Source organism: Sus scrofa, chromosome 8 (genome assembly GCF_054392235.1).
Source record: "Sus scrofa isolate SSC_HxYL_T2T_F1_AM1 chromosome 8, Sscrofa_HxYL_maternal_Yorkshire_Landrace_v2.0, whole genome shotgun sequence".
In the NCBI taxonomy this organism is placed as follows: Eukaryota; Metazoa; Chordata; class Mammalia; order Artiodactyla; family Suidae; genus Sus; species Sus scrofa.
Window position 1 is genome coordinate 76232342 of NC_139390.1, and position 15990 is coordinate 76248331.

Here is a 15990-nt window from a genome sequence, read left to right on the forward strand (position 1 = left end):
TTTGGAGGAAGAGAGATCCTAGTTAATTGGAGATGCCTGGGAGAGCAGACAGGGGGCTGTGGATTGCTAGTTGGGTCATGTGGCACCTATTTAAGTATATTTTAATCTGATCATAAGGGTAAATCTAAGGTTTGAGTGAAAAAGGACCTTGCTTCCTCAGGAATCCAAGAGGAGAAGAGCAGCTAGATGAAAGGAAAACAATTGTAACCTCAGACCAAGAGGTGAGCCCCAAGCAACGCCCTGGTGGGGGTAGAAGAGAATCAGGATCTCATGGGCTGAACTGAGTCAAGCAGACTTGAGTAAACACGGATCTGAGTTCGTACATTCTTCTTTTATGCAGTGTATGTTTCTTCTCGAAACTTCCTTCCCAAGGTGGTAAATGTATTTTCCCTGTAGGCTAAACTTACTCTGTGCAGAAGGCATTTATGCAGAAAGAAACACCAGTGTAGATCCAGGGCTACTGTCTTTGTTGAGACACCTTTGTTGCTTCTGTAATTTTCTCTGGGGTAGGGAACAGCGGTAGGCAGACCTGCCTGAGGCTGTCCTGGGCTCTTCCTCAGCCCCTTCTGTCACCCTCTCACTTTTATTCACAATCACTCCCATCTTCTCCATCACCCATCTATCTTAAACCTCATCTGCCTCCAGCATCTCCTGCAGATCACTCACATCCTTTTCTCTTCCCAAACTGTCGCCTCTCAACCACATCCATCCTGTTACCATATCCATCTCTTACTCCTCTCTAGAACTTTTCTGTCTCTCTTATCTTTTGGTCTATACGAATGTTACCTTCTCCTTCATCATCAGTCACCTGCACTTAATACTTTAAAAATTAATTTGTCTTTCAGTTTCCCATCTCCTCAACTTCCCTCTTCTCCTTGTATCTCCATCACCACTTCAGGTATTGTGACATCCCAAAGTGGTGTCTTATACATGTACCCGCTATATCACTGCTCTTCTTCTCTGTTCAGTGCCCACATTCCTTCTGGCCACCTTTCATCCAATGTACCTCTGTCTTACCTTCTCATCTCCTACTTTTCCTACCTCATTTCACTCTTTCCTAACCTTGGACTTTGAATCTTCTCTATTCACACTGATTCCCTTGTGATCTTATTCAGTCTCAGTGGTAACATGCTGAACTCCTAATCTTCTACCCCAAACCTGCTCCTCTTATAGTCTTTACAACATCAGAAAGTGTTTGTGCCATTCTTCTAGACCAAAATTCTTGGAATCATCCTTAATTATTCTCTTTCTCTCCAACCCCACATCTAAACCTTTGGGAAATCCTACTATCCCTTCCTTCAAAATATGTCCAGCATCAGCCCATATTTTTCCTACCTCCACTGCTGCCACCTTGGTCCAAGACACCGTCATTTCTACTCTGGACCATCAGCAATTTGGTAGTTTCTCTGCTTCTACTCTTGCCCCTCTTCAGTCTGTTCTTAATGCAGCAGCTAGACTGATGCAGTTGCTCACGTACTCAATAGTATTTAATGGCTTCTTGTATTATAAATGGGAAAGATGAAGTCTCAGTGTCCTATGAGGCCCTAGCTGTCCTGGCTCCATTGTATTTCTGACCTCACTTCTCCTACTGTCTTCCTATTTCACGCTCACACACTGGCTTCCTCCATACTTATAGGCAAGTGCCTGCCTCAGGGCCATGAATTTGGTGTCTGCTTTCCTGGAAGGCTTCCAGCCAGACACCTGCATAGCTCCCTCGCTCACCTCCTTCAGGCTTTCCTCCTAATGTCACCTCCTCCCTAAGGCCTTCCTTGGCCATCTTATATGAAATCATAACTCACTTCTCTCCATCCCCAACAATCATTACTCCCTTTCAGCTTTTTGTTTATTCTTCACGTCTCTCAGCATCTAATAATGCATATGGTTATACATTTATCCTACATATTGACTATATCCTTCTTTTAGGAGGCAGCTCCATGGGGGTAAGGGCTTTGTTTAATTTATTGCTGCATGCTCAGCATCCACAAGAGCATCTGTCTGCAGGGAGCAGTTAATCAGTATTTGAGTAATGAATAAATGAATCCTCTCTTTTACTTCTTGTCTTCTTCCTACCCCTTTTATTTCATGCTTATCCTCCAGCCTTGGCTTTAATTCCATTTTTGACTGTATTTGTTTTCTGTGCTTTCCTATTGCGTAATCCTGTATCATTTATACCATTCCCCCCCCCCTCACTTATTTGGCTTTGTTTCTTGTCCCTATAAGACAAAGGTCACGCACCAGGGACATTTGTTTTTTTTTCTTATCGTGTTGTCCTTCCCCTCCTGAGCTTCTGCTCTAGCTCAGCCAGGATTATCTCTTATCTTTACTCTTACAGTTTTTCAGGTCCCTGTTTTATTATACCTAAACCAACAGAAGATGCTATTTGCTGTGTATAAGAAAGCAGCCATAGCTATTGGCCATCTGCTGCATAACCTAACGTCCAGAGGGAAACAGTAAACATGAGGTGTGTCCTGAGGAACAAGGGAGGGAAGGAGAAACCAGGAAGGGCTGGTTTAAGCCTGTGGGCTAATTCTTTGGATATTTTAAGAGGGACCTCAGATCCCTTACTTCTTCATACTGCTCCTGAGAACTGGGTCAACAATTAAAATAGAAATTTTGCTTTCAGTGAAATCAGAGCACTATTTATGAACTCTGAGTGATTGTTCCCTGGGAGGTTATGGTTTTGCAGTCTCCTGGGATGTATTTATTCAATTCCTCATTCCGTGTCTCAGCTGATGACCCTATCCTTGATCCTGTGGCTCATACATTTATTTTCTTTATTGATAAACATTTCTTATTGATAAACATTTAGACTCTTTACAATACCTATGGGAGAACCCAGTCTAGGCATCCTTTATTTCGTATTCTCTGACATAGTTTGCAAAGTCCTCCTATAATTTTTATAACACTTATTTCACTGGGCTCTCTTTATACCAAATGAGAATAATTACAAAATGTGATGATGCCATTTTCCAAGTTTTTCCAGTGGGGTTGAAGCTTACAATGACATAATGCCCCATATGCAGTCGGTATAATCCCCAAATGACTGATAACTAGAATAACACATAATACAGCTATATAGTTAATACAGGTGTGCGGGTACCTGGTAATGAACGTTCTCTCATTGATGAAGATCCAAGAAGAGGCCTCGTGAGCCATCATAGTCATCTTCTCCCCCTTTTCAAGATCATCTGAGGCTACCCTAAAACATTAGAGTAATATTAATGGTATGTTCCTGTGATGCATTCATAAATTAGTGCCTGGCATACACTAAAATTGTTTGTTGTGTCCTTAGCGTGTAAAAATATTTTGGGGGCAGTTTTTAGGTGGTGTTTTATGTGCAAGCATGAGAGTTGGGTTGAGGAGGAAGGAAGGAGGATTTTTTTTTTTTTTTTTTTTTTTACCATGTGCTTGCTATGGATCTTACACTCTGAATGTGGGCCCTTTTATAGTTGCTATCATATTTACACCTCAGATCACCCCAGTAAGGTAGGGACATTATTATCTCCATTTCAAACAGTTAGTAAGCAGTGAAACAAATAATCTGAAGCAAGGTCTGAATGTCTTTAAGGTTTCCTCTTTTTTCTTTTTACTGACATTGTTTTTGCTGTTTGAAGAATGTTACACAGATTAAATTTTTGACCTTCTATAAACCAATCCATTCTAAGATTCTTTTCAAAGATTTTTTTTCTATGTCTAAAGGAATTCATATTGAGGATAAGTGAAACATTCTCCAAAATCTTCAATTATAAGAAATAAGGAGTTCTCGTCGTGGCTCAGTGGTTAACGAATCTGACTAAGAACCATGAGGTTGCAGGTTCGATCCCTGGCCTTGCTCAGTGGGTTAAGGAGCCTGTGTTGCTGTGGCTGTGGCATAGGCCGGTGTCTACAGCTCTGATTGGACCCCTGGCCTGGGAACCTCCATATGCTGCAGGTGTGGCCCTAGAAAAGACAAAAAAAAAAAAAAAGAATATAAATTTAAGAATTCAGAGTTTTAACTATGACCTCCTTTGAGTGGATTTCTAAATGGCATCCTTTAAATCTGCTTTTCACCATTATCCACATTATAATTTGTTTTGGGTACAGGTAATAATGTGTTGTGTTCTCTATCTCCTCCACCCCTCTTCCCTGCCCCCATAAGCTTTAGGATGCTTAGGTGTTTACTCCATTCTTATTACTCAAAATGTGCTTTTGAGAAAAATCCATTTTATCTTCTTTTGATAGGTTTTGATTTTTAAATGGAAGATTATATTGTTCATATAATTTATGGAAAACGGTAGTAAAAGAAGAGGAACATAGGAGTTCCCATCGTGGCTCAGCAGTAATGAACCCAACTAGCATCCATGAGGATACAGGTTCCATCCCTGGCCTTGATCAGTGGGTTAAGGATCTGGCATTGCTGTGAGCTGTGGTGTAGGTTGCAGATGTGACTTGGATCCCGCATTGCTTTGGCTGTGGTATAGGCCGGAAGCTTCAGTTCCAATTTGACCCCTAGCCTGGGAACTTCTACATGCTGCAGATGTGACCCTAAAAATAAAAACAAAACAAAACACCCCATAAATTTAATTTTGACAATCTAAAGAAAGATGATAAAGACAGCAAATGAAGAAATACTACCTGAGCCAGAAATAAATAGCTTGACATACAGTTTTCTCCTTGGTGATCAATTTGAGAGACTGACTGACAACTGGGAGACAAGAGGAGACACACAGAGAAAGAAAGGCAGAGGGGGGAAGCAAGATGTCTAACAAAGGACAATACTAACCATGATGCTGACCTGCAATAAATGCTAATGATTGGCAGATTTCTAAGTGGAATCCTGGGTCAAGCTGTCCTGATAAGGACTTTCCACTGATGGCTGTATTAGCTATGCTCCCAGTAATGACCATATCCAGTATGTCTACATTTGGCAGAACTCCAATGATAAGGAATCCTATTTCTCGTATTTGATTTGCTAAGAATTTTTTTTATTTTCCAACATGCCCTCAATTCTGATATACAAGGTTTTAGTGATTTAAAAGTTATTCTCCTGCTCCATTTCTCCATAAATGCAAGATGGGCTTAGGGTGTTTGAAGCCACTGTTTCCTGGTACAGAGCTTATGTTTTACTGAGAAGGAAAAAAAGAGAAGCCTCATGAGAAATTCTGCCTGGCTGAAATAATTCTTCTGAAGTCTTTCTGGTTTTATATTTTCTAGTAAAACTTTCAGAAATTTATGAAAAAATAGATGTCTTGCTGTTATTATTTCAAATAATTTCCCGACTTAAAAAATTCATTTAGTTTTGAATTTGTTTACATAGCCACTCAGTATTATTTTCTTTAAAAAGATATTAAATTCCCAAAGGCTTCTTGGATCCAAAAATAGGTATTTTGCAAACATTGAAATGTTTTTGGCAACATGGGAATACAAGACAGCTAATGTAGAGAAGAAATCTTAGGGGAACGTTTTGAGGTGTGCAGAAAAAAGGAAAATGTACTCTGCAAACTGAAAAACCACAGAAACTGTGCCCCAAGGTGGGGAAGGATCCCCGACTTGGAAGGTCTGTTTTTGGAGTATTTCCAGAAAGAATTCTCTTCTGTATGATTCTGTGCAAGGGAGCATGTTCCTTCTACTCCAGCGACTGAATTCATACTGGCTGAGCCATCCCACAAACACAGTTCCACGTTGCCAGGCAGCCAAAATCAAGCTCTGACTTGCAGATCTGATGATTAAGTATGACGTAAAATCCCTCAGGTTTCCCTCAGGCTCTGGAAATTGTGGTCAGATGTGAATAATATCCTTCTTATGTCTTCATATAAATGGCATTTGGGTGTTACTAGAGATTTTATATAATATTTTCTAGTCATTCCATTTTGCAGAAATCAAATATTTCATTACGATTGCTTTAAGTCTATAGAATCATAGGGGATATAGCCAGAATAAAAAGATAGGCTAGAAAAAAAAAGCCTATTTTTTTTTTATTTTAAAAAAAGAAGGGGAGGGATTTCTCTTCTTTTCTTTTGGATTTCCTCCTTTACCTTCTGAAGCAGGTCATTTTTGGTTGGGATAAGGTGTGTGGAAGATAGTTCATGTTCTTTTTCTCCAGGATAATATCAGTCAAAAATAGAGAAAGAAAGAAAGAAAAAAGCAAACAAGCAAGCAAGCAGGGAGGGAGGAAGGTTGCAAGGAAAGAAGGAAGGAGGGAAAGAAGGCAAAAGAAAAATGATTCTCACAAAATCTTTGATGTATATTTTCCCTTAGTTAGTTTGAAATTCTATAATGTATTGAAAAGCTATGAGCATACTTCACAGGCATATTTCAATAGTCTCTAAGCTGAATACTTGACTGGTTTTCCATCATGCTTTGATTACTTTGGTCATCACATCATTGTGCTCACCAACCTTCCTGGGATCTCATTCTTAGCAGATACACCCCAAGTCCCTTAACCTGATGTTCCACACACACCTACCTTTCCAAACTCAACATGGACACTTTCTTTAATGCCAGGCCTTCTAGCCTAATGGAATCTCATGTCATCAAGTTTCTTCTCACCTTTTCCCTTTCCCTCATTACTTCAGGTCCAAATCTCTGCTTCCTTCTAGTCTCTGCTCAAGTGGCACCATGTCAATCTCCCTATAGCTTATTTTCTATACCACTGAGATGTTACTTTCTGCTTCTCCCTGTGTTGTCTTGATTAATTTATACTTTATCTCATTTTCTACACATATCCTCTTGCTCCAAGAATGATGTTCCTCTAGTTGAGAATGTCATCTTCTTTGATGGCAAGTCATTGGAATGGGGTTTCTCAAGGATTCATGCTGGAAGAGACAGAACCTTAGCCAACCAGACAAATTAACTTTGTGGGTCAGAAGCTACATGGATGCTTTAGGCTGCTTTGGGACAGGTATATAGCATGCTCCTGGACCCCCAAAATCCCAGTCACTCATTCACAAGATCTGATCTGGGCTGTTTGGTTACATAGCCTTTGCTCTTGCTTCTAAAACCTGAGTTTTGCTCCTAGATTTTATTCTAATTATCCACAACAAGATTGATGCTCCCTGGTGAGATTCCCCCAAGGGTCACCTTGCTGCTCAACACTACTCCTCCCTCCTAGATCCAGATTATTTACCACTTCTTTTAATTTATTTCTGTACCTCTCCTTCCATATTCCAATGGCCTATATCTTGTCAAGGGGTACATTATCTGTTCTTATTTTCTCTGCCTTTTAGCAGAATTTGGCAAAGTTGATTTTTCCCTCCTTTTGAAGAACTTTTTTTTTTGAGACTTTTGAGACAAAGCCACAACCACAACAACCTTGACTTATTTCCTTGCTGTCTCACAGGCCTCATCTGTTTGTCTTCTCTGCTGACTCCTCCTTTTACATGATCACAAAAGGCTCTTTTTTTTCCCTAATAGTCTGTCATCAGCCATCTTCTCTTCTCTAGATAATCTTCTCTTCTTCCAGGTAATCTAATCCATCTCCAGTCCAGCCTCTCTGCTGAGTACCAGACTCATGTCATTACCTCCCTATTCTCTGCTTGGAGGTCTATCAGGCTTCCCAGTATCAGCATGGCCAAGCCAGAACCACTGACTTTCTCCCATGCTCCAGAATTCCCTCTTCCACTATTCTTTCCCATCTACCCAGCTGGGTACCACAACAAAAACTCAGTCTTATTTTTTCCTCTTTCATCACAACCAGATTCCAATCCCAAAGTAAGTCCTATGTGTACCTACAACATGTAACTCGAAAGCTTCTAATTCCAATGCTACCACTCTGAGCCATCCCACCGGCATCTGTCCTGAATGATTTCTTCAGCCTCCTGACTGGTTTTCCTGCATCCACATCGTGTTCAGGGCATCCAGGATGGTAATTTTAAAGAGCAAATTGGCTCTTTCTAATTTCATGATTAAAATCTTGCAAAGATTTCCAAGAATGAATGAGAATAAAATAGAACCTCCTTATGACCTCCAAGATCCTGCCAATCTGTTCAGTATTCTTTCCCTTCATTATTTTCCTCATTGATGACATTTCATCTGCACTGGCCTTCTTTCTGGTTTTCAGTCACTCCCTAAGCTCATTCCTACTTCAGGGATTTGAACTCGCTTCGCCTCATCCTCGGAGCACTTTACCTCAGGCTTTCACATGGATCTCAGTCCTGTGTCTCTCTCTCTCTCTCTCAGCGGCTTTCCCTAAGCTAGGCTCAGGTAGTCACTATGACATTATTTTCATCTAGGTACATATCAGTGTCCCAAAGGATCTTATCCATTTACATTGAATGTCTTCTCCAACTACAATCTGAACTTCTTAGCATACGGGCTTTGTTTGTTTACTTCCCTGTATACATCCAGTTCTTAGGATTTTGCCTGGAATGTGGAAGGAATTTAATTAGTATTTGCTGAGTGACTGTCTAAAAATAAAGTTGTAGCTGTGAACTAAAGGACTAATTACTATTAATAAAACTTTTCTTGATCTCATAGTTAGTATGATATTTTAGCTGAGACTAAAGGTTGGGAATATTTTGAACCGAAGAAGTGCAAAAGTGCAAATTGATAATGATGGCCGAGGAATCTTGCAGTGGCTTCCTGTTTGGCTCCCACTCTATTTGTATTCATAAAAAATTAGCTAAGTTTTCATTAAAGATAGCACATAACTGTTAGATAATTATATTGCCAAACTCATGACCTATGCTAAAGCAAATCATAGCTAGCTTCAAAAGACATGATTAAATAATTTCAAAAGCCCTTACGTTATTCTCTGACCTTAGGAAAAGGACAGTTGAATGGAATTTATGAAAGAAAATAAAAACAGGATAGAATCTTTCTTCATAGGCAGTGTATAGTAATTAAATAAGAAATAATATTGAAGAGTTCTTGTTGCGGCTCAGTGGAAACAAATCTGACTAGCATCTATGAGGACACAGGTTTGATCTCTGGCCTCACTTAGTGGGTTTAGGATCTGGCATTGCCGTGAGCTGTGGTGTAGGTCACAGACATAGCTCGGATCCCATGTTGCTGTGGCTGTGGTGTAGGCTGGCAGCTACAGTTCCAATTCGACCCCTAGCCTGGGAACTATATATGCCAAGGGTGCAGCCCTGAAAAGACCGAAAAAAAAAAAAAAAGGAAATAATATTGACTATGTCTGAATCCAAAAGTTGGCTAAATAAAGTATTCAAACAACTGAAATATCTAAAAGGAAAAAAAATGTGATTTGGTAGAAGTCCCATTTTATTATGAATTGATGAAGTGAGAAATAAATCTATGAATTCAAATAGTTTCTCCTTTCCATTTGCATTAACCTTGATTCACTGCAAATTAAAATCTTGAAGGGCACTTGTGAATAGACTCTAAGTTATAAAGACTTTGTAGGTTTGAGGGTTGAGCTAGTTTCCTCAAAAGGCTTATGAGGAGGATAACTAGAGGTTGTGATTGCAGAAGTGGAGAGGATTTATGAAAAAAAGAAAAATTATAGGTCCAGAGGCCTCTATGTCTTACTTGTAATGTTCACAATGATTTTGGGAGAAGGCAACAACCTATGACTTGAGGGAGAAGGTAGTTGTTACAAATCTATGTACTTTACTGGGAGGATTAGTCATACAGAACTCTCCCATCCTAGGACCAGAACTTACTGACTTAGATTGTGTGAAAAATAAGATCACTTACTTAATGTTTCGCTATTTTAAAATTTTGTTCAGACAGAGTAGAGTGCAAGAAATAGGAATTAGATAGGCAAGTAATGAAATCCTGGAGAAATACACAGTCAGCGAAGGCTCAAAAGGAAAGGAAGAAAACCAAGAAAGCAGATTCAGTCTGAGCAGCTATCAGGAACCAGGAACTTGAGAAAGCTGGTTAGTCAGCACCAGCATTTGGCCCATGCTGAGACCTGAGAGCATCTGAAAGCATCTATGGGTCACCCCTTCCTGCTCTGCACTGTGCCTGGATGTGAGCTTGCCTGCACTGGCCAGTTACCAGAACCAGGCCAGAGGATGGGAAGTGAGTCCCAAGTCCAAGTAACTCAAAAGGGCCAGTCATCTAAAGTATCTTCCTGGACCCAAGCATGGATTAAATAAATAGTTACTTGTTTAAAAGTGGAAAATCTGGTTCATTCCTTTGTAAAGTCAACAAATTTCATGACTTCCTACTCTGTGCCTGTTAATGTGCTAGGCCAGGAAGTATAGCTTTTATCTGTATCTGCAGCCTCTCATTCCTGAAGTTGCTTGGTACAGGAAGTGTCAAAATGGTCATAATTTTATAACAAACTTAAAAAATACAGGTTCTCATCGTTCCCTGGTTCTCCAACCAAAGAGCATTATTTCCTGCCTCTAAGTTTCCATAGCAAAATATTTTCAGCTTACTAATTACTTACCATTTTCTCTCCCTAATAGTATTTTATTTTACTTGATTTCTTTTAGAAGAGGATGATTGCTTATTTCATTTTTGTATCTCCTGGAGTGAATGTATACATGACAAGTATGGAGGTAAAACATATAAAATGATAAATATCTGTCTGTTCAATATGTAGAGAGAGGTCCACAAATATTAATGGTCAAATTGAGAGCTGTGAAGTTATGACTGATTTTTATGTCCTTTTTAATTTCATATGTACTGTCTAAATCATGTATGAAGAACATATCTTACATAACACACACCATAAAAATTTCTAAAAAATAAGAAGAGCAGAAAGTATCTCATTAGAATAGTAAGCAGGTATTTCAGTTATGGAGTTAAGATTATATTAAAGGCTGTACACATGGAAGGTTTTTTAAAAAAATTATTATTTTGGCCTGAAGAAGCAATGAAAAGTTACAAATATGTATTTAGCACTAAAATAAAGCTGTTTTCTTTTTAGACTGTTTTGTGACCTGGAACCTTGGAAGAGCGATAAACAGAGCCATGTACAATTTTATCACATCCAGGAAAGGAGACAAAACATCTGTAATTCTAACTGCTATGTAATTCTTGGAAAACAGGAATAGAGTCAAGAAAAGTGTGGTTTCTGGGAAACATCTGGCTCCTTATTTTTTCTAAAGACTGTCTCATTTGCAGAGATGGTAAAAGTTGAGCATTAGCATATATAAACTATCATTTCATTAAGTTAGGAAATGTTTATTTTCAGATACAAATAAAAATGTATTACAGTGCTTGAATTTAAGACAGGACTAAACAGGATGTGGATCAAAGAACCAGACTTCTATGTGAGAGTACCATTGCCAGTAGGCCCAGTGGCATCTAATTTGAAAGGTGAAATCTTTAATATTCTGTTATATATTCACAGAGGACTAATGCCATGTGCTTTATCCTTCCCAGAATGCCCTCAGGGAGGTGTGAAAAGCAGGCACAGTAGAAGCAAGCCAGTTTGAAGCAGAGCCACTTCAGGACTCAAGGCATCTTGCCACCCCTCGGTCTGGAGGGAACTATTCATTCTGCCAATGACATCTTCTGGAATTGCTGCTGTGGCACAGCTCAAGATTCTCTGCTTCATCTGGGTTTCCAGGAGGACATTCTAAGGGTGACTTCACAGGAACAATGGCTCATATTTTTCCTGTTCATCTGTTGTTTGCAAAATAATCGGCCCTTTCTCCACTTGAGCTCCATTTCCTAGACTCTAGGATGATGCTGGAAAAATTGTCCTTCATGCATCTCAGCTACAAAGAGAACACCCTCATCCCTTAAGAAGGAGACGCCTTCATGTTCACCTACTGAAAGTAGTAGCATTGATTGATTTGGTACTTGAGATGATGTTATGAAGTGATGAAATCACTATATTTCATAGCTTTAAAAGATGAAATTTTTTTTGCAACAGATCCTCACCCTCTCTAACCCTAGACTTAGTGCAAAGAGAGAATATTCAAAAGAAGTTCTTTCTCATGGGAGTTCCCGTGTGGGGCAGTGGTTAACAAATCCTACTAGGACTAAGGGTGCAGGTTCAATCCCTGGCCTTGCTCAGTGGGTTAAGGATCTGGTGTTGCCGTGAGCTGTGGTATAGGTTGCTGAGGCTCTGGCATAGGCTGGTGGCTATAGCTCCAATTAAACCCCTAGCCTGGGAATCTCCATATGCCTTGGGAGCGGCCCTAGAAAAGACCAAAAAAAAAAAAAAAAGTTCTTTCTCAGAGGTTGTATTTTCAATTGCCCTTTACTTGACTATTTATAACAGTCTAAACTTTTATATGACACCCATGTATCTCTAACAACCCTAAATTCCCTGTGTGCGCTGTAACCAAAGGATCTGTACAACTAAATTGACTGTTAGCATTAGATTTTTTTCAAAGAAAAGTACAGAACTTTTCTTACTTTAGGAAGTAAAAACAGGAATCAAATATGACACCTTGAATTACATGTTAAAAATATATTACATTTAGGTTATACTATTTTAAATGTAACCTGAAAAGATAATTTTTCTCAATCATTGTTGGTTATCTCCCTTTATCTCTCTCTCTCTCCTGATTGACCAAAACAGGTTAAAATTTATCACAAACTTTTATAAGCATTACAAATAGTAGAAAAATATTTGTATATTAAAAGAGACCTTAAGGAGATTTATACCATGTTACATGGTTAAATAAATTAATTCAAATTCATCTCAAAATCATTAATAGATTTATCTCGATTGGGACTGCTAATTATTGTTTAGATATATGCTTATTAAAAAATCTAAAAATCAAATAACTTGGTTTAAGTTCTAACAATATTTATTCAGCATAAAGGCATATTTCCTCTTTGAAAATGTTCAGTGAATACAGATGTTATAATAATTGTAAATAGATTGGATTATTTTATAAGGTTTTAATTACATTGCACTAAACACACTCAGACCCCAGGGTATAATAGTATAGTAAAGTTCAGTTTGGTTGGCTTATGAATTCTATCTACAACTGTCCAGAAAATACCCAGTTAAAAGGGTAGTGGGGGAATTGGATGAAGGTAGTTAAAAGGTAAAACTTCCAATAATAAGATAAATAAGTATTAGGGATGTAATGTACAAAATGATAAATATATTTAACATTGCTATATGTTGTATATGAAAGAGAGTAAATTCTAAGATTTTTCACAAGGGAAATTTTTTTCTATTTCTTTAATTTTGTGTTTATATGAGATGATCCATGTCCACTAAACTTACTGTGATAATCTTTTAATTATATATGTAAGTCAAATTGTTGTGCTATACACCTTAAACTAATACAGTGCTGTATATCAATTATATTTCAATAAAACTGGAATGAAAAAAAAGTTCCTTCCAGCTCGAAAAGAAAAAAGAAAAAAAAATACCAAACAAACTACATGCATTGGTAATTTTCAATTCTGTAATTTGAAAACAGAACCCATTAAATCAGTGATAATATTAAGCTGGGATTCATTGCAAACCATTGAAGTGTTTCTTATATACATATATTTTTTAATCAAATACATTTAAAAATTTATTTTACTTTATTTTTTCCCACTGTACAGCATGGGGATCAAGTTATTTTTACATGTATACATTTTTTCCACCACCCTTTGTTCTGTTGCAATATTCGTATCTAGACTAGTTCTCAATGCTACTCAGCAGGATCTCCTTGTAAATCTATTCTGAGTTGTATCTGATAACCCCAAACTCCCAATCCCTCCCGATCCCTCCCACTCCCTCCCTCTCCCATCAGGCAGCCACAAGTCTATTCTCCAAGTCTCTGATTTTCTTTTCTGTGGAGACGTTCATTTGTGCTGGATATTAGATTCCAGTTATAAGTGATATCATATGGTATTTGTCTTTGTCTTTCTGACTTATTTCTAGGTGTTTTATATTAATAAAAGAAAAGAATGTCATCAATGGAAATTCTTTGCTAGTCACACCTCCTAAGTTTATCCCTTCCTCAAATTCATCCACATTTATAAAACTATCAGCAACATTAACAAAAGTGCTCTTTAAATAAAATTTCATACAGTTAAGTTCACCTCCCTGGAAGTCTAAGAGGTAAAGACCAACAAAACACAGGTATCATTCTATACATTTCTTGTTCATAAACACAAATAAAAGTCTACATAACTTTAATACAAACAATGCACTATGTGCTGCAATATAAAGACATGGACCACTTGGTCTAATTTTATCAAAGTTATTCCAGGGCAATCCCTCTTATAAAACTCAAAACTGATGGTTTCCACAACATGGGATTGAATGTTTGTCCCCATCATAGAATTATAGCTTCTTTTTAAAAATAACAAGTTAATATAAATGTGATTTTTCCAAAGTAAAAGTGTGTAGCAAATAAATTGGAATTTGCCACCACACACTTAAAAATAACAAGTTAATATAAATGTGATTTTTCCAAAGTAAAAGTGTGTAGCAAATAAATTGGAATTTGCCACCACACACTTAAAAATAACAAGTTAATATAAATGTGATTTTTCCAAAGTAAAAGTGTGTAGCAAATAAATTTGAACTTGCCACCACACACGTTCTAGTTTTTTTTTTTTGTCTTCTTGCCTTTTCTAGAGCTGCTCCCACGACATATGCAGATTCTCGGGCTAGGGGTCTTTCTTTTACCCACTGAGCAAGGCCAGGGATCAAACCCACAACCTCATGGTTCCTACTCGGGTTTGTTAACCACTGTGCCACGACAGGAACTCCAACACATTCCCTATTTGAAGAGTGGAAGAAGCCAGATCATTTCATTGCTACTCAGAGAGGTAATACTTTGCCTACCTGCCATCTGCTCACATGTCCTGGACCCTCTTTGTGGAAACCAGTTCAGTACCCCTGTACTGTCATCAGCTCGGCTCACCCTCCCTGACACGGACCCTTCCGCAGAATTGCAAATTTCTTAACACTAACTGGAGGCGTTATTTAGGAAAGCTTGCTAAGTGGTCAGTTCCCATCAAAGCCCTATTGGCAGATACCTACGATGCTTATTTTACAGGCGACAAACTAAGACTTGGCTAGGTTAAGTATCATGCTAAGGAACAAAGCAGTAAGTGGCAGAGCCAGGATTTGAACCTACGGCTCTCCTGCTTCAGAATTTGAATCTTTAAATTCATGGACTCCCATCTAATTATGATTATTCTTTCATTGTTTGGGGCCATCTTAAATTATATCAGAAATCCTCTCCAGTGTTTGGGGTGGTGGCTGGGGGAGGGGAAGTCTCTGTTAATATGCTGAAAATAGTAATAGTTTAGCTAAACTCTCAAATAAAAAAAGACCTTTCAAGTCTGCCGATTGACTACAAACAACACTGTAACGATTAGAACACAGCGAGAGGGGGGCATCAGGCAGGAGTCACCCTGTAAACACAATTTCAGGTAAAGATCTTACAGAGTTGGATTCCTGTTAGAAAACGGAGGTGGGGTTGGTGGCCACACCTAGCTCCAGGCTCTTCTCTCTTTTCCTACCTGGTCCCACATGCTTACCTGGGTCAGGAAAGGATACTGGAAAAAATCCAAAGGAAAAGAATGTCCGGGTTTCAGGCTGCTCTGCTCCACGCACACCTTCCAACCTGGCTGCCTATGGATTCTGCTTTCTAATGCTTTATCCTCAACTTGACCTCAGGGAGAGGGTTGGAGGGGTTCTTCTCCCTATCCTCCTTTTGCACCTGTTACACACACTGTGAACAGGAGAAGGCTTTTTACCTTAGTTGTAGGGCTGAACCTGCTCCGACGAGTTTGTTGCCTCGCTCAGTCACAAACTCTGATCACCGTTGGAGTCCCCGCTCCGCTCGCTCACCTGTCGCAGAGGTGAAGGTGGAGGGCGGAGCCGGGGAGGGGGAAGGGCGGCACAGGGCTCCCTCCGCGCCTGGCGGTGCCCCTCCGTCTTGCCGGTCCTCAAGCCTAAGAAGCTGTTAATTATTACTCCTTTTCGCCACAGCAGGGAAGTGGTAGAAACCTGAGCCACTCCCTGTGCCTCAGTGCATGTTGGGAGTGTTTACTTTCTTCGGAGCAGCTGATAGGAACGCTCCTTTGCTCCCTGTCACACATCTTGAAGACCAGGGAAGTGACATTCTGGTGACTGCTTTACCCTCTGACTGGACAGATTCGAATCGCTCCTCT

The 15990-nt window shown here is 39.1% G+C and overlaps 1 protein-coding gene across 8 annotated transcripts in view; it reads right to left on the bottom strand.

Moving 5' to 3' along the window:
- The window catches only part of RASSF6 (Ras association domain family member 6), a 57808-nt gene extending 42122 nt beyond the window's left edge, over positions 1–15686 (bottom strand). For 5 of the 8 annotated variants that reach the window (XR_014812713.1, XM_084972491.1, XM_005666740.4 and 2 more), the window contains exons 1-2: positions 15574–15686; positions 3101–3199 (exon numbers count right to left, since the gene is read on the bottom strand). Coding sequence is in view for 2 of the 8 variants with exons in the window: in XM_005666740.4 (XP_005666797.1) it covers positions 3101–3165 (65 nt within the window). In the remaining 6 variants the exon portion in view is untranslated. Of the gene's footprint in view, positions 1–3100; positions 3200–15354 lie in introns of all 8 variants that reach the window. The other 3 variants (XR_014812714.1, XM_084972493.1, XM_021101429.2) reach the window with 1 other exon arrangement.
- Between the last annotated feature and the right edge of the window lie 304 nt (positions 15687–15990).